This window comes from Cataglyphis hispanica, chromosome 8 (assembly GCF_021464435.1).
Source record: "Cataglyphis hispanica isolate Lineage 1 chromosome 8, ULB_Chis1_1.0, whole genome shotgun sequence".
NCBI lineage: Eukaryota > Metazoa > Arthropoda > Insecta > Hymenoptera > Formicidae > Cataglyphis > Cataglyphis hispanica.
This window is the reverse complement of record NC_065961.1, coordinates 5717439-5743885: the sequence shown is the minus strand read 5'-3', so window position 1 is coordinate 5743885 and position 26447 is coordinate 5717439. Positions and strand designations below refer to the sequence as shown.

Sequence of the window (26447 nt, the reverse complement as noted above, 5' to 3'; positions counted from 1 at the left end):
GATCAAATGAGCCGATCAATATTGATCGCTCGTATAATATGTAGGATAAGAATCTCGCCGGATGAAGAAACTCGAGACTTTTGGATGGTTGCACGAATTCATCTCACCTTGTAAATAGACACATGTTGTGACAAAGTTTTCTGTATTTTACAGCAAACTTGTTAACAGCGCGAATATTTAATACATAATATTAAAAAAAAAAGTCTATATTTTAGTCGTACAAAACAATATTTTATAATAATAGAAATCTATGACAAATTTTGAATATTTGTTTTTAAAATAAAGAATATTAAAATCTTAATTTTTACAAACAAAAAATTTTTGTGACTTGTGTGTAATTATTGTATTAACTAAATAACTGGATGTTGTGATTAAAACAGTTTGTGATTATTAATAAAAATCATTTTATAAGTTCTGAGCTACATAAAATTTATCTAAAATAATATATATATTCTATTGTGTGGAGAAAAATTAAAGTGTTATGTATTTAATATAGTAATAATCGAAAGAAAGGAGTAAAAAGGTGCGAAATAGGACACTGCGATTCTGAGGACACGGTAATCGATTCTTAGCGATCCGTGAAGGCAATTGGGAAATGTAATACATTATAGAAACTGCGCGACTATTGTAGAGATATGACCGTGTACAATGATTATTTATTATATAAAATAAAAGAAAAGATTACAATAAAATAATTAAAATAAAATAAAAGAAAATATATTTTTACGCGTTACAATTTTTACTCGGCGTAGATTCTCTTGTAGAAAATCACAAACTATCATATTTTTTCTATATAATGTAATTTAATTATTGCCGAGAATTTATCGGCGCCAATATGTCATCATCGCGATATTGTATGTGAAGAAACTTGCCTATGTTTCATATATAAAAAAAAAATAATGGGAATTTATTGGATTACAATTGACTTTGTTACCAAGTCTTACTTAATGAAAGTTTGATGGTTATCGTATTTTAATTGTTTGGAGGTTCCCCGGCTGAATCAGTCGTAGCAATTTTTCAAATATTAAACAATTATCTAAAACATATTTTCTCTGTCTCTGTACACTATGATGAATTTTGCAAAGAAACCTGCCATGCATTTTTCTTATTTCCAAGATACAAACAGTTAAAATTCAACGCTAATTTAAATTTACGTTTAATTTATATTCGATATACATTCTAAACCTAATCTTCTTTGGCTCCGTTGATATTTTTGGATAAATTCTAATTTCGCGTTAGAAAACCTAGTACTTAAAGTTAGTCGATTTTTCTATCTCTAGCCAAATGTCTTATGAATCGCAAAATTCGGCACACCGCTATCGGAAACGTATCGTCGAGAAATATAGGCATCTATAAATTCTCAGGAACTTTCAATTAATTAGACTAAAATCGGATCTAACTCTTTGTCTCTTATTTCGATTGTATCGTAATTCCTAAATAAGAATTATAGAATACCGGCGTATGCATAGTCACATTCCAATATACTTTCGCTATTTAAAACAATATATTTCATAAAGGTAAGAAAATGTATACGACGTTCCACGACGAGAACGAATAAATGATTTTTGAAAACTAAACGTCACTATCCAGTAAAATTCAAACGAAATTCGCAATCTCTTAAAAATATCAAAACTTCGTGCGAACATAAATAATAAATGCTTTAATGTGTACACGAGAGACATAAGAAAGACGATATAGAATGACAAAATGATAAGATGTGAATGATAATAAGTTTGTGGTACAATAAAAGAAAATATTACCTAAAATTGCGAAATTCAACAACTCGACCTAAAAATACCTGATTTTAGTTTTTACAATGACCAGTCTCTTACGATAATTATTTATCTCTTACGATGATTATTTTCAATATATTTGAATTAAGCAACGATATCACGATATTCACATCATGTGACAATAATTATTAAGCATATCTACATTCAAAGGCGATTATAATCGTACAATATATCTTTAAGACCTTAAAAGTCTTTTTAAGTCTTTAAAGATATGTAGGGTGTTCCAGGACTATGTTCCAGATCTGTGACTAGAATAAAATCTGATGAAATTATTTAAGTTTCTACTAAAGAAATCTGCTGAGAAACTATTCTTAAGATATGATACAATAAATAAGTATATCTCCAAAGTCAATTTTATATTTATGTTATGTAAAAGTATAATTATGATATATAGTTAAAAGACTCAGCTAAAGTTTGTTTAAAGTTAAAGATATAGACTTGGACTCTATTCCTCGCAATTTAGTAACCGATTCATGAAAGAGGATATTGTGTCATGTTACGTTTGATTAACAAAATCTCAAATTAAAATTTTACTCAAAGCTTACATATATAAAATAATCAAAAAAAATAATATATTAAGCCCCTTACTCTCGCAATCCTTAATAGATATTAATAAGTTTAAAGACAAATAGACTCAAGAATTGGTTAAAAAATCCACAAAAGAGAAAGAAATGGCGATAGCTCTGGCACACCTTGCATATAAAATATTTGTCCGATTTCACAATTATCGTTGTGTACCACTTTTCATTGCAACAAATGAAAATCAACTTTGATCTCTCCACGTCACTAATCGATTTTTCTAGCGTGTTCGAACAATTATAAATGTCTATTTCAACTCTATGTAAGGCATTTTGAAACGATAAATTAAGTGTCAGTGTGACATCATATTTACATATTGACTTTATAAAATCTGATTATCACACATACACACTGCGAATGTTCGTGAACAACAAAACAAATAATTATTCAATCTTGTCATTTTTCTCAGACTTCGTGAAGGCTTCGTAAGCAGCAAGCTCTTTTTTCTCCTTTCTTAAATTCCTATCCTCGTATTCCAACCTGTAATTAGATGCTAGATCAACACGTGATAGGAATAGACGCAGTCGTTGGGATATGTAGATTTTGGATTATCATCGAAAAAGATTGCTAGTATATTACGACAAATAAGAATGAAGTAAAATAGAATTCAAGAAAATATTTTGCAAAATAAACGAAATTGCATATTCCATCAGAAGCGAAAATGAATGACAAGAAATTATAACGGGAAGTAATAAACATGCGTTTATTGCAAATTGAGTACAAAACAATCAGATTTGTCCCATCAACGATTGTTGAAATTCTTAATAGCTGTATAAAGCTCCTTCGGCCTAAGAGGATAAAAAAGCAAAATAAAAATTAATTTATAAAGCTTTCCATCTAATTAAAAACGTTTTAGTTTTGCAAATTTTATCTTATGAATGTAGATAGGAATGGAATTGTTACAAGAATATAAAATGTGTTCAATTTCATAAACAGAAACATATATGATAATCTCAGAAAAAACAATATATAATCACGATAGAGCAAATCACGATAGAACATATCACCGCTCGAGTATAATGTTATATTCTACATTCTCTACAACACTCCTTCAAATAATTATAATATATATGATAATAGAAGTAATTTAAACTTTTAATGTGAAAAATTCGAACCGCTCTAGTGAGCAAAAGTTTTTCGTGTAATTCTGCACACATTATCCTTTGCCAAATTATGTTTATCAAACGTGGTCACAACACTTCGTTTACGCGAACGTAAATGCATGGAAATGGATGTTGGTGGGTATAAAATGGTGGATTTTTATATTTTTATAAAAATATTAAGAATTTATACAAACACATATATGGTTAAACTCAATTTTCCTGTGTAATCAAACCAAAACAATACGTAAATAATTCATATAAGAATTTCATAGTTAACATAGTAATGTATCAATATGATGTATAAAAATTATATTATAAAAATATAATATATAAATTATAAATAAGGATATGCAGAATAATATAGAATATATGAAGCATACAAAGAAATTACTCTTAGAAAGTTAGATAAAAGACATACCAATATGTGCATAACATAAAAATAAAACATACCTGTGAAGAATGATTCTTTCAACTATTTTCTCCGTCGTCATGTCGTTACCGCTATCTAACAATTTAAATTTATTTTGCCTCTTGGGTTCCGTATATGGATCTGAACCATCCTCACAGGGCATTATGTGTGTTTGTCCATGACACACAACAGAAACATTGAAATGTTCCATTAAATCTCTTGTGACTGCATACGGTGCGCCGATTACAACTTCATTGACGTACTATAAATGCAAAAAAAAGAAAAGATGATGAAATTCTTGTAAACATAATGTAACTTGTTATTTCAAAATAGCGTGATTTATTAACCTTTTCTATTGAAAAAAAAATGTTATAATGTTATAAAAACTGCGGAAATCATGTCTTATATTAATATATCGACAAAATCCATATACTAGTTATACTAGTTTATATTTTTTCACATTGTGACTTATGTCATGAATAGAGTTTGAACGAGAATGGCAACGTTGTGCGCCGCTTGCTTGCTCGCATTGAGCGCCACTGGATACTGAATGAAAGACAGATAGGCCCTGCATTACAATTGCTTCTCTTTCTCTCTCTGTCTATCGTTGTTTCGTTCAATATTTAGTTGCGTTCAATGCGAACAGACATGCGCCACATGTTAGTGTCTTAAATTCTGAGTTCTATTTATGAATTTATTAAATAATGTATTAAATATTCTAAATGATAATAAACCAGGCTCACCTTACACGCCAACACACTGAGAACTCGTTCGTGAAGGTTCATAATGGGATGATTGCCGTACTTGTATCGGTTAACAGCTGGATCCGTGTGCAGTCCGACTATGAGATAGTCGCCCTCCTTTTTAGCGACTTCCAGAAAGTCCAAGTGCCCCACATGAAAAAGATCGAACGCGCCCGCCACGTACACAATTTTGTCGTCCGGCTGTGGACTTTTGCCGTCGCTGAATTGAATTATTTTCTGCGTGGTCGGTAAAAATTGCGAACAGCCGGTCCACGGACTCCGGGCAGTTCTATCCTGACCCATACGCTTGCTCGGTTCTCTATCAACGCTGTACTCGTTGTCGCCTTGTCGAAAATGTTGTCGTGTCATTAGCAGCATGCGTCCTACAAGATCAGTCGTTGAAACGCCAGCTGTCCGTTGAACTTCTCTGAAATATACATTGAAATATATATTACATCTTTTGTTAATAAAAAAATTGTATTATCTTTTAATGAAAATTTAATTGAACAACAAATTAATGTATTATTCTTAATAAAGTTTACGAAAGTTTACCTATAACGACCGGCTGCCTTGACTAAATGATAAGTATCTACACCATCAGCCGTCATAGTGATATCATCGCCATGAACACAAAAATCACAATTATACTTGTCTAATGTTTCTAATGTAGTAACGTAAGGCGCAGCTTCGACTACTTCGTCCACCCATTTAATGCCACGCACCATTTTGTACCTAAATAAAAAGAAATTTAATACATTCGTTAATATTCATTTTTATTTTAAGAATCGCATGTATAAAATTATTATACCATATGTTTGTACGATATATTCTTGTAATATCTAATCCTTAATTAACATCGAAGAAAGTAACTTATATAAACGCGGCTGACAAGACAAGGTTCTTTTTTTCTTTACAATAACATTACATTGTATTCTTCAGTTACACCGTTTTTTCTATGCAGACACTTAAAAAATGTCAAGGTTTCAATTAAATTTTCTTATTAGTTCTGACGAGATTATAGCTTTAAAACTCATTAATTTTTTATTGCCACACAATATGAAACTCACGTAAACATTTTTTTACAATGATTCAGATATTTTTCAATGTTGAAATCAGAACACAGATTATTATGTAATCATGTTTCCAATATATCAAAAAAAGTACATTGTTTTCTAATACAATATGTTGCGCATTTCTTTGCAAAAATATATACTGCAAAAGCAATGTAACGTAAAAAAAAAAATAAAAAATCAAATATTTATGAATTAAATTAAATGAAGACGTTACACAAATATAATTAATAATTAAAAAATGTCATGTTAAAATGTTTATATTATTCTTAATTTCCTTTTGTTCATATTTGAAATATATAAAAAATAAAGCCAGCATAAAATATCATACCTAAAAAAATATTTTAATATTTTCCATTAAGTTTAATAATTTAAAAAATACGATATAAATAATTATAATATATAATATACATAATATACAATAAAATGACAATTAAAAGTTGATATAGAATTATAAATATTAATTGTGAATTATAAATATGAATTATAAAAATAATTAATTATAGGATTTGTATAGGAAAATATCCAAAGTTATTAAGTGGAAATCACTATATTGGTGCTATGTATTTCAAGAAAGTAATTGTGAAACTTGAAAGATTGATGACCTAACACATAATTACTAACATCAGAATAATAATCAAGATCGTGACGAGTCATTTCGTCTTATGTAATTTCCTTTAAGAAAGCAATGGAATGATATACCTTTCTTGTTCGGTAAAGACAGGAGGGCCCTTATGTCTCGTAATCTCTTCATCATTGTGAACACCTACCACTAAATAATCTCCTAATGCTTTGGCCTGTCTCAAGGAATTTGCATGCCCGAAATGCACCATGTCGTAACTGCAACCACAAAATGACATTTTAATCATGATATGCAGTTAATAAAATTATTTCGCAATTTATCAGAAAAGATATATTAACAAAAAAAAAATCATTAAACATAATATAATGTAAAAATTTGAAATAGACGATAATCGCGGAATAAATTGAAGAAAAATTAAAGAAAAAATTTAAAAATTTAAAAAAAATTAAAGAAAAGCTGAATCTCTTCTGAATCATCGCAAAAAACTTCCAATTTAAAACAAATAAATATAAATTCTATTCCAGAAAAATTAAAAAAAGTATTCTATCATGGTATGGACCTTGAATGTAAAGCTTTCGTCATGATTAGGTCAGTCACATGATTGGTGATAACACAAAATATGAATTACTTATGACGTTGTGATAAAACATGATTAAACATAATATGTCGTTTTATCTTCAACGTATCTTTTCTATCGCTTTTAATTAAACATTTATTCGCGAATAAACTGATAAAGTTTCGAACGTTATACACAAAATTTTGAATTGACGAAAGACAAAAATTTATTATTTTATTTATTAATATATTTTAAAATTAATATATTCAAAGCTATAATTTTATAAATAGATTCAACTTTGAACATCACTATCCAATCATACGCATTTACATATAAATTATTTAAATATCACTTTACATATAAACGAAACGAGCTATAAACATGACCTCGCATTCCAAGGGCCTTGCGCCATTAAAAGAATAATAGTGTGGCAAAAAAAAGCCGAGAATTTATTATACGAATATATTATAGGCAACTGTGGTCACTTGATGTGTTTTTAATTATATTTCTTACTAATCGATTGCCTTAAACGGTTGCTGACATTTGATTGCTGACATTTGAATTGATGAAAACGTATGAGACTTTTTTTTATCTTTATTAGAAAAATATTTTAAGCATATTAAACAGAATAAAAAGTTTCGCTTGTATTATAATTTAGAATTAAACAAATAAGTTTCGGCGTTACTGATGAACACCGCTGTCTGTCATTCATTCGTCGCCATCCCATGGTGCATACCATTTTATCGAAACCGGAACACACACACATAAGAATACGTATTCTTTAAATAGTGTCATGGTGAGTAGCTGACTCTCCGAACGGATATCATTGATAATTTATCGTGCAAATCGAGCACAGAGTCTGATTTAAAGTATAAACTATCTTTTAGCTGTACACTTCATGAGAAAAAAACAAAGACCGGAAAATATTCTTCCCTTTCTTTCTCTTTTATTAAGATTCGCTCGCTCTTTAATTTTGATTGTATAGAACTATACGATTACATCGAGATATTAGCAAAGTTTAAAAAGTATAAATATTAACTCAGAAATTTATTTTACTCACGACATCGTCGGATGACGTCTCTCGAATGACGAACTAATATCGATTGTTCGTATTCTTACGAACGCTATATACGATGATAATACGAAATCTACGCGCGTCGCGACGCCGAGAGAGCGAGAATCGACACGTGTCAGTCACTTTTATTAGCCGCCGGCCGGGCGACAAAGCAAAGCGCCTTTGTTCTCACATCCTCCCGTTTATTCGAGCCTTGATGCCCGAAAAGAAATCAATTCATTGATACTCACCACCCATCACACCAAACGCGAACCTCCTTACGAGTCTCCTCTGTCATGATGACCAGGCGTCGCCGTTTCTTGATACACAAACTACCGCTTCTCTTCGTCGCGTTGTGGCGAGTGACGTCCGAGCTGGGACGTTGGGAGTTAACCTCGAACTTCTCGAAGAGAGGGGGAGAGAGGGAGAGAAAGAGAGAGACAGAGGGATAGAGAGCGCGATCGCCGTGGATGCCCTCGTGAAACTAACTGCGCGCGTCACGATTTCACACGTCCCCTTTAAAATCCGTACTTACATACCGCTGAGCGCGAGCCGAGATCGCAAAGTAAGGATTTCAATGTATTGAGAATTTTATGATATCCGCGACAAATGAGATTCTTACCAATCTATTATCTCGACGATAAAAAATAATCATTGCTGTATGACGCATATATTTTGCCCATAAAAGAGATTTCGTATCAAAATAACATCAATTCTCCTAACATTGATCAATAAATTTCTTTTCTTAGTGAATAAATTCGACAAAATTAATCGTGCAATCTCCTAATATCAATATATATATGCTAGGAATATATATATATATATATATATATATATATATATATATATAAAATTTATATCAAATGTCGAATATGCAACAGATACATCACTCCATATTCCTCAGATTAATTTTATCGCATTACATTGTAATTGGAATATAACCATGTTCACATACATAAATTACTAACTTTTTACCTGCAGAGACGCTAGAGCCTGTTTGTGTTTTTTATAATTTATTATTATTGTTTGTGTGGATTCTAATTTTAATTTCTAATGTATAGGATGAGTCTTTTTTTTTGTTCACATAGACATACATTTATGTATAAAAAAGCTACATTTCATTAGCATAAAGTAGGAATGATAAAATAAAATTATAGATCTTGATAATATTTATTAAATAGATCTTGACATAATTTTGAAGAAACTCTTCAAATCTACTCTTTCTAAAATAAACGATTCAAAATAACTTTACAAACTGATGACCAATTTTAATCTATTTAAATGCTTTAATAACATTATTCCGAAAATATCGATAAACGAAAAATTGCTTCCATTATCACGTTCTGAAACGTAAATGAAATTTGGTTTAAAACAGGATAATTAACATCATTTGAGAATCATCTAATTTTAAATTAAATTTAAAATAATCTATTAAAAAATGCATTACATCATTTACTTCTATAACTGTTATGAAATATGTTTTATTTTTGAATATGTATATGCATATTCTAAAATTTCATAACAGTAAGACCGCTGACATACATATATATTACGAGCTGCACGTATTGCGGAAAGTAACTGAAAAAAGATAACTAAGACTTTATTATCGTGGAAAAGTAGGCAACATAATTAGCAGACATAACAAATGTCTCATTCAGACATGATAAGGCATATACTTGGCTGAGTATGCATGGAGTTGAAAAATAAACTCTGACGGATCGTATGATTCTTGATAAATTAGATTAACCAATCAATGAAGACAGTCTTTTTTCAAACTCGATAACGATTAATTATTCTCGATAATGACATAGAATTATTAGCAATATATCATAAGTGTCAATTTAGGTAAAACGACTTCATAGTAGATCTACTATTACAATAGGTTTTATTAATTTTTGCATTCTTGTGTGACTCATCCATATCTTATATGTAAAGTAATTCAAAATGTCACTATATATACTTATGCATTGAGCAAAAATCGTTTTTACATACACTTTTAAACATCTCTAAAAAAATATACTGTGTGTAACAAGTTGATGCAATTTTAGTGCTCTATGTAAACAGATTGTAAAAAAAAACTGTTTCCAAAACATTATCATACATATATTATTTGTTTTTATGGCTTATATGGTTTTTCCCCAGAAAATTATATCTTCCTGAAACATCACCAATTTTAGATGCAACTTTCCTCTTTTTTTTTCCTTTACATCAATTTGAAAAAATATTATGTATGTTGTAATTGAAAATGCTGTAAAAATAGGAAAGAAGAACACAACAAAGTCAAAAGGCATAACAGAAAGAGAAAGAGAGAGGAAAGAGAAAAATCATTTACATGAAAAGTAATGCAAGTTTTAACACTTTCCAGTATCATTCTTATACTATTTTATTGAATGTACAGCAACAAGCTGATTGAATTGTTTTAATACTACATCATTCGGTAATAATTACAGAATGTAATTGATCACCTAAATATATTAAAGAGCTATCCTAAACATGACTTGTATAACTAATTGCGATGTTAATTAAATAAGCTAATGGAAATCTTACGTGTACTAGGAAAGGAAAAAGAACATGAATGCTTATGAGAATGTATGAGTGTAAATTTTGCGGAACGATTCTGGGTGACTCTGGGCTTGTCGGCTGACGTCACACTTACATCGCCGATTGCTATTATTCCCTGGAGCCTCTGGAACATTCTGTTACAAACAAAAAAGGCATATAAAAACAAGCAAACGACAAATCTAATTGTCTTCTCAGGACAATTAATTCTTTTTTAGATAATTCTTATTGCAAATAATGCTTTCTACATTCTCTTTTTTTCGCTATATTATAAATACCTACTTTTTATCGTTTATTTAGATTCAATAGCCATTTTGTTGCCTATAACTCCCTCCACCATATCCGCTATTATTTTGGCTGTAACTGCTGGAGCTACCGCCCGAGGTTCCACTGCCGAAATTATTTTGGGGAAACGATTTACTATTTCCATAGCTAGCTCCGCCCATGCCACCTATGTCAGATAAATACCAGACATTTATAAAATATTTTATAAATCTGTATTATCATACATAATTTAATTATGGATGTAGTGACAAACGATACACTGATCAAAGATTGTTTTAAAACTTACCACTGCTGCTTCCGGCCCATTTGTTAGCACGATCACTTGCGCCACCACCAGAAGAACGATCAAATCTTCCTCTATCTCCATCGCGACCTCCGCGAGAACCACCTCGCGAGCCACCACCGCGCCCCCCGGACCCTCGTCCGCCACCACCACCTCCACTGCGTCCACCATATCGTCCTCCTAATTATCAATTCATATTCAATTAGTATAATATTAGAAATTGTAAAGAGAGAAAAGGAGATAAAATTTATGTCTTTTTATAATTATTTCAAGATCTCTCTTTTTAAACATCTTAAATCTTAAAAAGAATGAGTAATACTTACTCTTATAAACACCAGGATTTCTGGCTAACTCGTACAATTTCGGATTGACAACTTGCTTAGCCTCTTCTAGAACTTGGATCAAGTCACTAGCCTTGTGCGCATTGCCGGGTGTGAAAAAGGCGTACGCGGTTCCTGTACGCTGCGAGCGACCCGTACGTCCGATACGGTGCACATAGTCCTCAGAGTTGGACGGATAGTCCAAGTTTATCACAAATTTGACATCCTCGACATCTGTGAGATGCGGTAAATTAAAATCGCGGCACGCAGAAGACGCTTGTTCCTTTGTGGTTCAATTAACTTATAAAGCGAATTGATTTAAGCATTTTACCAGAACATTGCCTTTTGCTAATGGAATTAAAGAATCTGTAATCTTAGATTATTGATTTTCTGCACCAAATCTTGAAACAAATGTTATTACAAGATATACAGGATAATAAAATATTCGTCACCTGCTTATTCTTGTCTTCTTCCGTAATCCTTCTACATGTTTGACATTAAAAAATGATATTCAAGTATCAACAATGAACAAACATAAAGATTACCTTAAAAAAATGATACTGTTCCACAAAGATGCAATAAAATAACTTTAGTTCCATTTGCAATTCGTACATAACACTCAAGTTGACCACAAAGAGCAAGTCTGCATGTTAATTACCTGTTTGTGACTAGAGCTGGAAATGTAAATACATTTTTTTGGAAATGTAGAGGAATCAGAGCTCAGATGGTTCTCATGGAATTCTCGCTTCACGTATTTAGCGAGCTCTATTTTTATTCTTAGAGGCAACATTACACCCTTCTCTCCTGCACCAAAGTATGGATCTGTGCTGGCTATTTCGAAATTTGGTCCTTGTACATTGCTTCGGTGAAGAGGTTGGAACACCAAGTGAGCATCTTGCGTTCTCCACTCAACCCCCACATGTACTACTCCCATCAAATAATTAAGCATCAAGAATTACGCACCGCAATATTGTGTCGACTCTCTTCCACTTCAATGTCGTAATACTATTAGTAATCATATATCATTATATTGCGCCTTTAATTATTTGTCGTAAGTTATAGAATTTCGCGCGCGACACGATCCAAATTAATAAATAATGTAAACATGTAAAAAACTTAGCAAAGAGAGCATAGTTATAAGAATTATATACGCTTATCAAATTCTTGTGATATGCTTGCGGAATAAGGCACGGCTATATATATTGATAACTATTTAGAATATCACAATTAATGCAGAGCGCGACTTGATGCAATTGTTGCAGTCTAACAAATGTAACCGGTAATAATATGTTCTTTTTTTCCCCGTGTTTTTGCGTACGCGCTAAACGTCCTAACATCATGACATCATTTTCCATACTTTGGACCATAGCAGGTACAGAGTGAGAGTGTTTTTCGAGTGGCAAGGTGGTCGAGGCACAGCGTTAGCTTGGCTGCGAGGGGGCGGCGACCAGCAGTCACGCCCCGTTCAATTACATTTTCCAAAGCTAGCTGCAGAGTTCTAAGACTCCAGACTCGCATGTGCCTCTGAAAACACATAGAACAGCACGTTAATACCAGACTGACAAGACTTGTTTCGATCTGAGAGTACAAATTGGAAGAGATAAACCTGGCTACACAAACCGCTTACCTGGCTCTCTTACTCTTAAAGCTGAAATATTTTGACGTTCTTTTTCTTTCTATATTCTATTTATACATGCGTGTGCATTATTTAAGATCTATTGTGTACTATCATTCGTACATATGCAATAATTTTAAAAGAACGTCAAAATCCGCTTATATATTAACCTATAATAGAAGTCAAGACTTAGAAAAAGTTAACAGAATAGTTAAAACTTATTCCTTCATTATTCATATTGCTGAAAAGACAATATTAATTACTTTGGTGCGCTCGAATATGCACTCACCGAAATTCTCGATTAATCAGTCGGCAAAAAGAAATAATTAGCTAATGAAATCAACGAAACAAAAAAGTGTCAATGATGAAATCAAAATGGAGCGTTAATTCCTAAAATTCCTTAAGAGTAATTGAATTATCTCCAACCATACTTGTATAAAAAAAAAATGTCAATCAGTCTGGCACATGCCGTTATCCGTTGCCACATACAATATCACGATTTTCACAAATGTGAAATAACCATCGCAGCCTGACCCTTACATCATACCCTTACATTATATATCTGCAAATTCTTACCTAAACCTCTCGCTGCCACATCTGTAGCCACTAGGATGGCAGATCTGCTATTCCGGAACTCTAAAACAATATCTCTTATATTACAAATCACATTATAGCTTTTAAAAGCAATGTAATTTAACATAAAGCAAATAAAAGAGACAACCATATTTTTCTTTTTTCTTTCAAGGAAAATATCAAATGCATTATATAATTAAAAAAAAAAAAAAATTCTTTTTGTATAATTTTTCATTAAAGTTCATTAATGACAGAAATAAATTTAAAATAAAATTTAAAATATTTACAACTAAAAACATTGTTTGCTTTTTATGTAATAAACCTGAATGATAATAGCACTTACGATTTAGTACATAATCTCTTTCTTGTTGGCTTTTGTCTCCATGAATGCCTATTGCTTGCCATCCATATCTATTAATAGCCCTTGTTATATCATCCACTTTCCTTTTAGTTTCCACAAATATTATAGTCTTATTTTCCGGTTCATTTGAAATCTCTTCCAAAAGTTTCATAAGTTTACTCTCCTTCTCATATTCCTCGCACACATCCACGATTTGCAAAATATTATGATTTGCAGCCAATTGTAGAGAGCCAATATTGATCTGTATGTAGTCTGTTAAAAACTCTTCCGCGAGATTACGCACTTCCTTCGGCCACGTCGCCGACCACATGAGAGTCTGACGATCGGGACGTATTTGTTCTACAATTTTTCTAATTTGTGGTTCAAAACCCATATCTAGCATCCTATCAGCCTCATCAAGCACTAGATAAGTACATCTACGCAGATTCGTGGTACCTCGTTCTAAAAAATCTATAAGACGACCTGGCGTGGCGATGCAAATTTCTACACCACGTTCTAGATCGCGTGCCTGTGGGCCTTTCGGAGCGCCACCAAAGATGCACGTGTTTCGCACTTGCGAAGATGTGCCAAAGTCTGACGCTACTTGTTGAATCTGCTGCGCTAATTCTCGGGTCGGTGCTAAGATTAGGGCAATTGGACCATCATTTCTGCTCAGTCTAGGCTGATTATTTATATGCACGATCGCCGGCAAAATATACGCTAGGGTTTTTCCCGAACCAGTTTGCGCTATACCGACCATATCGCGACCCGATAGAGCAATGGGCCAACCTTGCGCCTGAATAGCGGTCGGTTCGCCGAATCCCTGTCGTCGAATCTCGTTGAGAACATAGTCCGGGAAACCACCTTCCTCGAAATAAATATTGGGACACGGAACGTTGGCTCCCTTTACAGTGATCTCTTTACCGGAACGGTAAGACTCGACGGTATGAACATTTCGTCCTACTACGTTGGGATGCGGTTGATAAAAATCCTTTCTAAACTGTGGCAAGGTGTTCATATCCCATCTCGGTTTACGTAAACGCTCTCCGGGCTGTCGATTCTTAAAACTGTTATTTCCGAAATTGCTATCTCGATTACCACCGCTACTGAATCTACTGCCTCCTCCGCCACTATCGCGTCCACCAAATCGACCTCCACCACCTCGTGCACCACCTCGCCTATCGGAACGCTCACGCTCACCGTATGCCCTTTTAAACAAATTAAAACAATATTACTTTTAATAAACGTGAATTATAATTTCCTCAATCGTTTATGATCGCGAAAAAGCAACGAGAATTCGCTATTTGCAAAATGGCGTACAAAATTAATCGAGCACATGTTATGAAAAACCAAATAATCGAACAAAAATGAGAAATGACACTCTCGCATCGATTTTGCGATTAAAACTTACATTGTAGTGGGAAAATATGCCGCTATATTCCGTACAGATTCCTTAATGTTTTACTAAGAACAGTCTGAAATGTGGCCCAAGCTGATGATTGATCTACTTCGTACGGAGGCCCTTGACTGAAGAGAGCAAGAACGGTATGAACAGGATGTCGACGTCACAGCGTCATGCATCATGGCGCTTGACGAGAAATAATCCCTCCGCGAATTGCAATTATAGTTTATAAGTGCAATTCGTGGAGAAAAAAAATAGTATTTTGCGTGATAAACATTTTTTTTTACATTACCTAATTGGATAGTCAATTACTGTCTCAAGTTCCCTGGTGAATAATGAAATGGAAACAGAAAACTAGAAGCGGATTATATGTGCGTGCAACGGTCTGAAAATTAGAGGTATCGAGATATATATAGTAGAATCCCCTCTCTTCTAAAATCTGCAATCCTCTCATTTTAACATGCGCAGAATAAAAATATCGTTGTCGGCGCAGGTCTTTCACTTCTGCTTTTGTCACTCGCATTATCACGTGACCATTCACAGAATTTCAGTTTACACAAGTTTCAAAATAGAGAAAGATCCAAAAAACAGGGGTTCTATTGTATAAATTAAGGAATATGATTTTCAACGCTTTATAAAGTGATAAACTAAGTGCTAAACAGTAGAAAATTGTGCTTAATTAAAAAACCTATGTATGTATATTCCTATATTATTATTAATATTAAATTTAAAAGTATTTGTTCTTCATTATCGCTCGAGCTTTAACGAGTCCAGTTTATGAAAATTTAGTTAGTTAAGAGTATCAAAAGTATCAAACGTATATAAAAGACAATATGTATTTCATGATGCGAATGCAAGGGAAAATTCTGCAGATTTTTCAAGAAAGCGGGAATTAACTTTATTAATCCTGCAACATAGAATCATGTAACAAATGACATATCAATTTTTTTGATAAGCTCCAGAAAAATATCGTCAAACAATGTACTAATATCACAGTTATTAAAAAGTTATCAATCTCCAATATCACAAATAATTAAAAACAATCAATCATTTATTCATTCGATTATCAAATAGCAAATTTGATTGTATATGTATGCTGATACAGATTATAAAGTCTTTTGTGCATTAATTTAGTCAAAGCCCAATCTAGTCTCTTGTAAGAGCAATTATATATCTTAATCATGATAAAATACCCAACATATATTCTGTTAAACAATGTAATAATTTAAATTATGCATTTGATTCAATTAAATTATATACTATGCATATATATCTGTATTATTTTATGACAATTTGTAGCATTTATCATGCTTACTAATCATTCAATCAAATTTGCTATTATTAGACAGTCATAGAGCATTCACATTTCCATTAAAACAAAAGAAATCAATATTCATATACATAGTGTCAGTCGCATTTCTTTCCACAGATTCATTGACAAATTTTTATCACATTAGCCATTCTTTAATGGCATTTAACAACGGCAATTGTTTAATATCGATACTAAAAAATCTTGCTTTATTAAACATTACTTTTATTCAAGAATTTAAATAAGTAACTAAAATAAAATGTTAATGATAGCATTATTAAGCTGTAAAAATTAAATAAGATTAATAATCTTTAATTTTCGTTTTCTGAGACAGATTCTTTTAAGAACCACTATTATTGTTATTCACACAAAAATAATAACAGCAAAACTGTAATATTGTAACAGTTAAACATAAAAATAGTAAAATATAATAGTTAAACATACTTTACAATATTAAATTACTTTATAAACATCTTTGGTCAAATATTGCACACAATTATATGTGATGCAAACATTTCCAACTCACACAACTTTCTCTTTATTCTTTATATGTTGCATATAATAAAACGATTACTCATTAAAATCAATCAACAAAGTATAATATGCTAAAAATAAAGTAATTACACAATTAGTATATATATTAATATAATATATATATTAATATATAATATATATATATATGTACAATAATATATATATTATTTGTAATAATTTTCTGTGTAACGTTTCATAAAATTTATAAATAAAACTCTTATCTATTGCATATGTAAAATAGAATATAAAATAATTATTTAAACAAAGAAAGAAGAAACTTTGACTTTTGAGTGATTGCACTCCAATCTCATGTAGGAACTCATATTCTCTTCTATTCTTGTTAAATACTGATTTATAAAGTTAGTTGCGAATGCATTAAAATTGTGTCAAAGGCTTTCTTCAACTTTACTCATTGCGTTAAATATGCAAATGGATGGACACACTACATGTAACAAACACATTATCAAACAGATAGATCGACATTAATAATTGCCGACTTACAAACATTAATCGATTATTATTCACTTGATAGTATAGTGTGATAGTTACTATCATATAGATGTTTTCTTTATGCTGCATAATTCATTTTCCTTGTTTTCTATGATTTCTCATATTCATTAAAACTTTGCCAGACGACAGGCTTTAATCTGTTCATATCCAATCAAATTCACTATAACTAAACATGACACATTTCATACATCATTGAAAAGATTATTACATGCTATCGATCGTGTAAAAACGCGATTAATAAGTTGTGCCTCTGTATGGATAACCACTTCCATAGTTATCGCCGCCCCCGTAATTTTGAGGCATACTTCCCTGTCCATAACTTCTCTGCGTGCTATATCCATATGCCGTGCTTTGCTGACCCAAAGAAGAACTTTGTTTCATACTGCTATAATTATTGTAATCAGATCCTGAATACACACTCGAAGAAGATTGATAAGAACTTCCGCCGCGAGTGGGACCTCTTCCTCTTGTCGAAGCACCTCCTCTTCCTCTACTATCATTATTGCCTCTTCGACCATTACCCCTCTCAGTACTGTTACCACCAGAAGTGCCAAAACGTTTTGCACCTTATAATAATGCAGATATGAAATTTAATTTAAAATTTTTCTTTTAATTTTTTAATTTCTTCAACATCATATTGTAAGAGAATATTCTTGTAATATTCTAAGTACTTAGAAGAAAAGTAAATATGAGTGAGAAAGTAAAAAATAGAAAATCATGAATAATTTCATGACATGGTAGATGCAAATAGCAAAAATAATTGATAATAATTAATGTAAAATAGCTGTTCTTTTCTTAGGATAGAGAAATTCGTATTTATTATAGAAAGATACCTCTGCTGCTGAAATTTCCCGCTTTAGCCATTTCCGCCATTTCACTGAGACGTGGATTGACATTCTGTCCGGCTTCTCGTAATACTTCTATCAAGTCTCCGGCATGCTTCATATTATGGCTTGTGAAAAACGCGTACGCCGTTCCGGTCTGTCGTCTACGTCCGGTTCGACCGATTCTGTGTATGTAGTCCTCCGATGAGGATGGATAATCGAAATTTATCACGTATTTCACATCATCCACGTCTGTGAAAATGTCACGAAAAATTTCAGAATTGTTGATATTGATGAATAATGATTTTATAAATTTTTTTATAAATATATATGTATCCTTTTCAGATAAAAAATGTATTTTAATTTTTTATAGATTAGGGAATAAATTCACATATTCTTTGTTTAATAGTACATTTGAGAATAAAAATTTATCAATGCTTGTGGTATTCATACACATCTGAATACATATTACAAAATTGTTTGAAAGTGAAAAAAAAATGGAGAAAATATACTTTTGCATATGAAATAATTAAACTATATATTGAGATATAAAAAGTATAATATTATTTTGATAATATATTAGATAGTCATTTTTGCATAAGAATTTAATTAATAAAACAAATTTAAGCACCCACCTTGCGCTTGGACATTCCGACGTGAAATCAGCAAGAACCGACCCCGTTTGTTTTTAAAGTATGGGGCAATTCTGGTTGCTTTCTTATGGTAAAATACTGGCGGCCTAGAGATTAGACAGACACAGCGGTTGTGTCTGGTTTGGGATAGAGGCAGCAATTTAGGGTTTAAGCCTGAGTGCATTAGTTTTGATAGGCATTGTATAACTATTCTTTAAAGTTAGAGGCACTTGATAAAAAATTCAGTAATTGCACATTTCGAGTTATTACGAGCTACCATGATTATATACTTAAAATGATTTTATATGTGCTTTTAAAAGAAAGCATTTGGCTCTTTAAAATCACAAGTAATAATATTTAAACATAATACACATTTTTGTGATCCAGCTTTCATATTTCACTTAATGTGTATTGAATGTCATGTAATATATGTATTGAATGTTATTATAAAGTTTATTTCATTATTCTGTAATAATGAGAAAATAAAAACGGAAGTTAAATATATGAATCTATCCTTGGAAATTGTGATAAGACATAAGCAAAGGAAAATAAAATAATCACTGTGTCTGCCCAATACTGGCAGTACACCGCGTTGAGTTAGGGTACTCTGTGCCTCTGAAAAAGAAAAGCAGACAGACTTAGCGGTAGCTTGTGTGCATTTTTTTAGAACCCTGTTCTTATATACATTATTATCAAAATTAATAAAACTCTTTCAACATTGAAGTTGATCATATGTATCAATAAAAAAAATCACGAGTAGTTTAGCTATCGTAAAAATATGAATATAGAAAAAATGTTTCTTAATTTTTGTATAATAAGAAGTTTACTAAAAAATAATCAGATTACAATATTAAAAAATAAAAAGATATTTATAAAAACAACAAAAAGAAAATAATTTAGTAAGAAAGAAAAGATTTAAGCTTAATATACATATAATAGCAGAATAAAAAGTTACATAAACCATATAAAAATGTTGTAAACTTGATATGGTTCTATGATAAAATCGAGATCAGTAAAAAGTTCCAATGCATCACACACTGCTACATACACACAGCTGTCGGCTGGCCTTACTCTAATAACGCATCACTGGCTAATCCAATAAGTGTTGCCAATACCCAGTTTAACCGTAATTTTTCTAGTGTAACCTACACCAAAGCATAGCTGAATAAATAAAGTTTTACTTACCTAAACCTCTAGCAGCTACATCGGTCGCAACTAAAATTGGTGCTCTTCCACTGCGGAATTCTTGTAATACGTGGTCTCTTTCCTGCTGATTTTTATCACCGTGAATACTCACGGCTTGCCACCCATCGCGTCTAATATTTCTCGTGATATCATCCACTTTACGTTTAGTTTCCACAAATATAATGGTTTTATTCTCTTTTTCAGTACCGATCTCTTGAAGTAATCTATATAATTTCGAGTCTTTCTCGTACTCGTGACAAACATCAATGATCTGAGTTATATTGTGATTGGCCGATAGAGTCAGAGAGCCGATATTGAGATGAACATAGTCCGTTAGAAAATCCTCGGCGAGGGCGCGAACTTCTTTAGGCCATGTCGCTGACCACATTAAAACTTGTCTGTCGGGACGTATCTGCTCAATTATTTTTCGTATTTGTGGTTCAAATCCCATGTCTAGCATACGATCTGCTTCATCAAGTACTAGATATGTACATCTGACACAAATACAATAAAATATTTAAATAATTCAAAATTTTTTATAATTAGTTTTATCAGGATATAAAACATCGAAATTTATAATTATACATACCTACGTAAATTTGTAGTTCCTCTTTCTAAGAAATCTATAAGTCTACCTGGAGTAGCAATGCATATTTCAATGCCTCTTTCCAAATCATGTGCTTGCGGTCCTTTTGGTGCTCCACCAAAGATACATGTGTTTCTTACAGCTGCAGTTTCTCCAAAGCAATTAGCTACTTCTTGAATTTGTTGAGCTAATTCTCTAGTTGGAGCTAAGACCAAGACAATTGGACCATCTCCATTACTTAAGCGTGGTTGATGTATGATATGCACAATTGCAGGTAAAATGTACTGAAAAAGAAATTAAAAATATTCTGATATATATACACACATATATTATATTATATTTATTTATTCAAATTATATAAAAGCTATATTATAAAGCTATTTGCTTTGAAGATAAGATATTTACTATCAAATGAATAATAAATATAAGATAATATAATAAAATTGTTTTCATTTGTTAAGAAGCATTCAAATTTCAAATTGTTAAAATGTATATACATATATTTCTAATTCTACTCACTCCAAGTGTCTTTCCGGAACCAGTTTGAGCAATTGCAACAAGATCTCTACCACTAAGAGCAATAGGCCATCCTTGTGCTTGAATTGGAGTAGGCTGTGAATATCCTTGTCTACGAATACCCTCCATTACATAGGGCGGAAAATTTCCCTCTTCAAAATATTGTATAGGATTAGGAACATTCTCGCCCTTTACAGTTATTTCTGCATTCTCGCGAAATTGACTTACTTCTTCATTAGATCTAAATTCAAAATTAAATTCAATATGCAAACATTTTGTTGTTTTTATTACATTAATTATTTAAAATTAAAATACCTATTTCTGACTGCAGGATGTTCTATATAAAAATCTTTACGTAGTGGTTCCAAAGTACGAAGATCCCAGTTTACTTTCCTTAAACCACCACCAGGTTGCTTTCCCTTTAATCCACCTCGTATATTACTAGAGCTTCCCCTACCAAGTGTAGCAAATCTGCTAGCAATGTGCCCACGTCCATTATCACTGCCTCCTCTGCTAACTGTTCTGATAGTGCCACCACGGCGGCCCCTACCCTGATCTCGGTCACGACTAAACCTAAATAATTATGTATGCTTACAAAAAACTATAAATTTTGATAAAATTACAATCTCTATATATTATATGTAAATAATAAAATCTGTTCACACACACAATAAATCATAGGCTTTTTTAACTAAATTTGAATAAAGTTAACAAAAATTTCAAAAATTCTCCTTTATAGCTTAGACAATATACAATTAATTATATTATTAAAAATTATAAAAAATTTATAAAAATTATAAAAAATTATACATTATATATTAAAAAATGTGGCATAAAAATTACTCTATTATATACACTTTATTGAAAAGTAAATCAATTGATTCTTATAAAATTAAAAAAAAAAGATTTAAAAAGTACATATTTCTTACTCTCTCTCTCTCTAGCTCTGCTAGCGGATCATTTTATAGAATGATTCATTGTCATAGAGAGCAATGCAATTTTAATTCTTTTTTTTTTTATTAGAAAGAATAGTCCATTTTATACTTTCAGTGATAATCATTGATCTCTCAATAGATATAAACTCAAGCGTGCGATTTTGCGAGCGAATTATCGCACGGTAAAAGTTCATTGAGAGTAATTTGACTATTTGTCGCGGTCAGACAAGCAAAAAAAAAAATATCAATTTCCGAGCGGTCAATATTTCACACAGCTTCCGTTATCGATTAACATTCGTGACAAGAAGTTTCTTGTACAGCGATATGTATTCTTCTACGAAGAATTTCATAAACATCCCATATGTCTTAGAAGATGACTGATTGTCGAGAGCGATCATTTCGCATCGCGCGCGATATTGTCATTGCGTACTTACATCGAAAAAAGCGAATATCTTCCTGAGGGTTGCGGGTAACGGACGATCCTACCGTTGCGGACGGTTCCACGAGAACCAATGAATGGCTTACAAGTCTATATCTACGGCGGATCTCAAATCGCTCGTAAAATTGGATTCTCAGCAACGAATGGATGATTCGATAATTCGACCGAATTAAAAACTGGTCGATGTTACACTCGGAAATTCGAAAACGTTTGCCCGCCGTCGCCGGTAAATCGACGGATCGAAATTAACAGAACTTCCGCAAGTAGTTCCGTGTAAACCGTTTCCATGGCAACCACGGCGGAGTGATACGCGGACACGCGTTTCCTGCCCACCTATTTCCGGTTGAAATCCATATTCGCGATGATTCGCGACGACTTACGATGATACGCGAGCCACGAGTGTGTTGATTCGCCGGTTCGCTGTCAAATCGTAGCGCGCAAAAGATGACGCTAGTAGCGTCGCAGCATCTGTTCGAGCCGGTAAATCTGATAGTGTTATCAGATTTAATCGGAATAAAAAAAATGACAGTGAAATTTAAAAATTAAATGAGAATGTTTTTGAAACGCTCATTTTTCTTTCATATTCATATAAAATATATATGTATATACATAGGACGGCAGCAGGATACTTCAATTTCGCTGGTACGTGTATGTAAAAAAAAAAAGAATTTTTTTACTTATGTCGCAGATTTAATTCTCAATTTAGCGAAATTATACCGGATCCAAATATTGAATACGTCATGAAACCTATCATTATATTTATTGCTATCAAATTATTCGCGCATGCATACACACACATATATGTATATATTCTTAAGTTGCTCTTTATTTATTTTCTATCTTTGTCTATTACTTGATCGTCTGATTGCAGGGCAAAGTCCGCAATAAGCATGCCTAGTTGCATCCTGCTTAAAACTTGACGATTTGTTACACGCGGTCGGAAACCGCTGCTTCTCGAGCTTGATCCGATGCGAGCTTGCGAGCCCGTTAATCTTCGGCTGACGCTATGAACGGAAGAATGATAAGGTTATCTAAGTGTAGGTTCTTCCACGTATGCATCATTATTTATTGAAGTTACGATATTCTTGAGTAAAAAGAAATCGCGTGGAACAGATCGAACCAGAGCAAGGACTTGACAATGACGGAGCACGAGCAAAATGCGATGTTCGTGCGTCTTATGTCGGCATTTTTTTACGGACTGTCGTCGTTTATGATAACGGTCGTCAACAAAACCGTGCTCACGTCGTTTGCCTTCCCGTCCTTCCAAGTCTTGGGAATCGGCCAAATGCTGGCGACGATATTGGTGTTGTTCGTCGCCAAGAAACTACGTTACGTCGAGTATCCTAATTTGGAGGTGACGACATTTACCAAGATGTGGCCGTTACCGTTGATATACATCGGCAACATGATATTCGGATTAGGTGGCACGAAACAGCTGAGCTTACCGATGTTTACCGCCCTGAGGAGATTCAGTATCCTCATGACGATGATCGCCGAATACTATATCCTCGGCATTAAAGCACGCATGTCTGTGCAATTGAGCGTTTACACCATGATTCTGGGTGCAGTGGTGGCTGCGCTGAATGATCTTGCTTTCAATCTTGAAGGCTATATCTTTATCTTGTTAAACGATCTTTTTACTGCCGCTAATGGTGTTTACATGAAGAAAAAGTTAGACTCTAAGGAATTAGGAAAATATGGACTGATGTACTATAATTCTCTGTTCATGTTGGGTCCAACGATCCTGTTGGCCTGGTGGATGGGTGATATAACCTTAGCATTAGAATTTCCCGATTGGTCGAATCTGTTATTTATTTTGCAATTTATATTATCATGCATAATGGGCTTTGTATTGTTGTATAGCATGCTCCTCTGTACACTGTACAACTCTGCATTGACCACTACTATAATTGGATGCTTGAAGAATATATGTGTGACATATCTCGGTATGGTCATTGGTGGAGATTATATATTTTCATGGCTCAATTTTGTAGGTTTGAATTTAAGTGTGATAGGTAGTTTAGTATATACTTGGGTAACATTTCGTAAGAGAGAAACTCTGCAGCCAAAATATACTTTGTTGACTGAATCTCAGACTAGTAAAATACAAGCTGTATGATTGTAAATATTCATATTGTACATACTTAACATGTATCTTTTTGTATAATATAAAGAAATTATTATTATCTTCAAGAAGCATGTAACACAGCTGGTGATCTTTATTTAGATACAAGAAAAATGAGTAATATATGCATTTCTTCATTCTAAGCAAAGATCAAGATGATGACCAATATATTATTAGCCATAATTTTATAAATATCTCTGTTCCTTGTATGTGTGTGTTATGTATGTCACAAAGCGCTTTTTAACTTTGGGTAAAGTTACGGAGCGACATGAAATATCGTGTATATACGTGAAATCGCTAATCACCTGACTGTAATATGTACCAAAGTAAAAAAGTATTGTTACCAGATAAGTATTACGCTAACATTAGGAAAATGTTCAGGTCAATTGAGGTATAGCATCGCCATAAAGTTAGTTGTAATCTGTATAATCTGTACATATAACATTATTCTAATGGAAATAAATTTTACCTATTAACTAGAGCATACCATCAAACTTCACTTTCTCCTCACTCGGTTTCAGGCCGTTTCGCGACCGCCTCGGCACGCGAGACATTTCTGGAGGATTATGCCAAGCATCATGTATCCCTATCCCCTCTGCAGCGTGTACTTCTCACGGCAGGCTCGGCGGCAATATCGTTGGCGAATCCGTTTCGAGGAGACATGATAGCGTGTCTCGGGGAAACTACCGGTACAAATGCCCTCGAGCATTGTCACCGACAAATGAAGAGTACGGCTGAGGGTCAACGTATACTCGCGCAAAAGCCACGCATAAACACGTCCACTGTCGATCTCTCTTATCTTAGAGATCTGCCACCAGGAACCGTAGGCAGAACGTATCGCGATTTTTTGGACGATAACGTAAGATATAAATTTTATCGTATGGAAAAAAAAAACGGTATAACGGTTCTTTTCTCAACGGGCGACTGTGATGTATGCATTGTAGAATGTATCGCCCGACGACAGAACAATGGTGCAATTCGTCGATGATACTGAACTGGCTTATGTGATGCAACGGTATCGAGAGGTACACGATATCTTTCACGCTATGCTTTTAATGCCTACGACGATGTTAGGGGAGGTATCAGTTAAATGGGTAGAGGCTCTACAGACGCACCTGCCGATGTGTATAACTGGTGCGATATTCGGAGCTAGTCGGCTACGTTTTAGGTAAATTAATGCTTCAAAAACACTCTGTATGATGACTTATAATTATCGCTGAGTAACGCGTCATCATTTTATATATCATATAACATTTCAGACAAAGACAATTGTACTTAGATTATCACCTTCCATGGTCTATAAATACAGGATTGAACGCAAAGCTCTTGTTAGGGATATATTACGAAGAGCGTTGGGAACAGACTCTTGAAGATTTTCACAGAGAGATGAATATCACACGTCTCGTATAATAAAAATAGTTAATCGAGGGATGAAATTATAGTATTGTAGTAATTGTGGATAATGTAAATAAATTGTCAATCATCATTTAATTATTTGAGATAAAACGAAAAATAAAGTTGTGGCAAACGTTCGTCTCTTTAAAGTTTAATTCACCAAACCTTTCAATTTTTAATGTTATATAAT

General features: G+C 32.8%; 5 protein-coding genes across 6 annotated transcripts; 2 read left to right on the top strand and 3 right to left on the bottom strand.

Annotated features, from left to right (window-relative positions):
• Positions 1–623: 623 nt before the first annotated feature.
• LOC126851576 (ethanolamine-phosphate cytidylyltransferase) lies at positions 624–8427 on the bottom strand. 2 transcript variants are annotated; one of them, XM_050595684.1, is made up of 6 exons: positions 8142–8424; positions 6400–6537; positions 5180–5359; positions 4628–5054; positions 3926–4146; positions 624–2852 (listed from the first exon to the last, which is right to left on the bottom strand). In XM_050595684.1, the coding sequence occupies exons 1-6, from the start codon at positions 8186–8188 to the stop codon at positions 2756–2758; spliced, it is 1110 nt and encodes a 369-aa protein (XP_050451641.1). In that variant the 5' UTR covers positions 8189–8424; the 3' UTR covers positions 624–2755. The 2 variants fall into 2 exon arrangements, with proteins under 2 accessions (XP_050451641.1, XP_050451642.1); XM_050595685.1 differs by lacking the exon at positions 624–2852 and adding an exon at positions 3062–3160 and having other exon boundaries at positions 8142–8427.
• Positions 8428–10255: 1828 nt separating this feature from the next.
• LOC126851543 (uncharacterized) lies at positions 10256–15655 on the bottom strand. Its single transcript, XM_050595629.1, has 8 exons — positions 15560–15655; positions 15277–15392; positions 13869–15073; positions 13529–13588; positions 11341–11571; positions 11021–11197; positions 10732–10900; positions 10256–10586 (listed from the first exon to the last, which is right to left on the bottom strand). Coding segments are annotated over exons 2-7 (1824 nt in total). The 5' UTR covers positions 15279–15392; positions 15560–15655; the 3' UTR covers positions 10256–10586; positions 10732–10751.
• Positions 15656–16144: 489 nt separating this feature from the next.
• LOC126851676 (uncharacterized) lies at positions 16145–23098 on the bottom strand. The gene is made up of 7 exons (XM_050595869.1): positions 22733–23098; positions 21679–21936; positions 21367–21604; positions 20851–21131; positions 20262–20755; positions 18454–18696; positions 16145–18186 (listed from the first exon to the last, which is right to left on the bottom strand). Coding segments are annotated over exons 1-7 (1848 nt in total). The 5' UTR covers positions 22735–23098; the 3' UTR covers positions 16145–17854.
• A 527-nt stretch (positions 23099–23625) lies between these two features.
• Positions 23626–26394, top strand: LOC126851681 (ubiquinone biosynthesis protein COQ4 homolog, mitochondrial). The gene is made up of 4 exons (XM_050595874.1): positions 23626–23774; positions 25384–25721; positions 25807–26030; positions 26122–26394. Exons 1-4 carry the CDS (start codon positions 23744–23746, stop codon positions 26270–26272), a joined length of 744 nt encoding a protein of 247 aa, XP_050451831.1. The 5' UTR covers positions 23626–23743; the 3' UTR covers positions 26273–26394.
• Positions 23767–25343, top strand: LOC126851678 (UDP-sugar transporter UST74c). The gene has a single exon (XM_050595871.1). It carries the CDS (start codon positions 23876–23878, stop codon positions 24854–24856), a length of 981 nt encoding a protein of 326 aa, XP_050451828.1. The 5' UTR covers positions 23767–23875; the 3' UTR covers positions 24857–25343.
• Positions 26395–26447: the final 53 nt, after the last annotated feature.

What these genes read in the sequence shown, in the direction of transcription:
- LOC126851543 (XM_050595629.1), bottom strand. An exon ending in AAGAGATTATGTACTAAATC is followed by an intron (nt 13,589 to 13,868) that starts GTAAGTGCTATT and finishes ATATTGTTTTAG; the next exon opens with AGTTCCGGAATAGCAGATCT. An exon ending in TGTGGCAGCGAGAGGTTTAG is followed by an intron (nt 11,572 to 13,528) that starts GTAAGAATTTGC and finishes CGCATCTCACAG; the next exon opens with ATGTCGAGGATGTCAAATTT.
- LOC126851576 (XM_050595684.1), bottom strand. Translation starts at nt 8,188, where the DNA reads ATGACAGAGGAGACTCGTAAGGAGGTTCGCGTTTGGTGTGATGGGTG. An exon ending in GTCTTTACCGAACAAGAAAG is followed by an intron (nt 5,360 to 6,399) that starts GTATATCATTCC and finishes CTTTTTATTTAG; the next exon opens with GTACAAAATGGTGCGTGGCA. An exon ending in AAGGCAGCCGGTCGTTATAG is followed by an intron (nt 5,055 to 5,179) that starts GTAAACTTTCGT and finishes TGTATATTTCAG; the next exon opens with AGAAGTTCAACGGACAGCTG.
- LOC126851678 (XM_050595871.1), top strand. Translation starts at nt 23,876, where the DNA reads ATGACGGAGCACGAGCAAAATGCGATGTTCGTGCGTCTTATGTCGGCA.
- LOC126851676 (XM_050595869.1), bottom strand. An exon ending in CATCCTGCAGTCAGAAATAG is followed by an intron (nt 21,605 to 21,678) that starts GTATTTTAATTT and finishes TTTTGAATTTAG; the next exon opens with ATCTAATGAAGAAGTAAGTC. An exon ending in GGGAAATTTCAGCAGCAGAG is followed by an intron (nt 18,187 to 18,453) that starts GTATCTTTCTAT and finishes CATTATTATAAG; the next exon opens with GTGCAAAACGTTTTGGCACT.
- LOC126851681 (XM_050595874.1), top strand. Translation starts at nt 23,744, where the DNA reads ATGAACGGAAGAATGATAAGGTTATCTAAGT. An exon ending in AATGATAAGGTTATCTAAGT is followed by an intron (nt 23,775 to 25,383) that starts GTAGGTTCTTCC and finishes ACTCGGTTTCAG; the next exon opens with GCCGTTTCGCGACCGCCTCG. An exon ending in GCTAGTCGGCTACGTTTTAG is followed by an intron (nt 26,031 to 26,121) that starts GTAAATTAATGC and finishes ATAACATTTCAG; the next exon opens with ACAAAGACAATTGTACTTAG.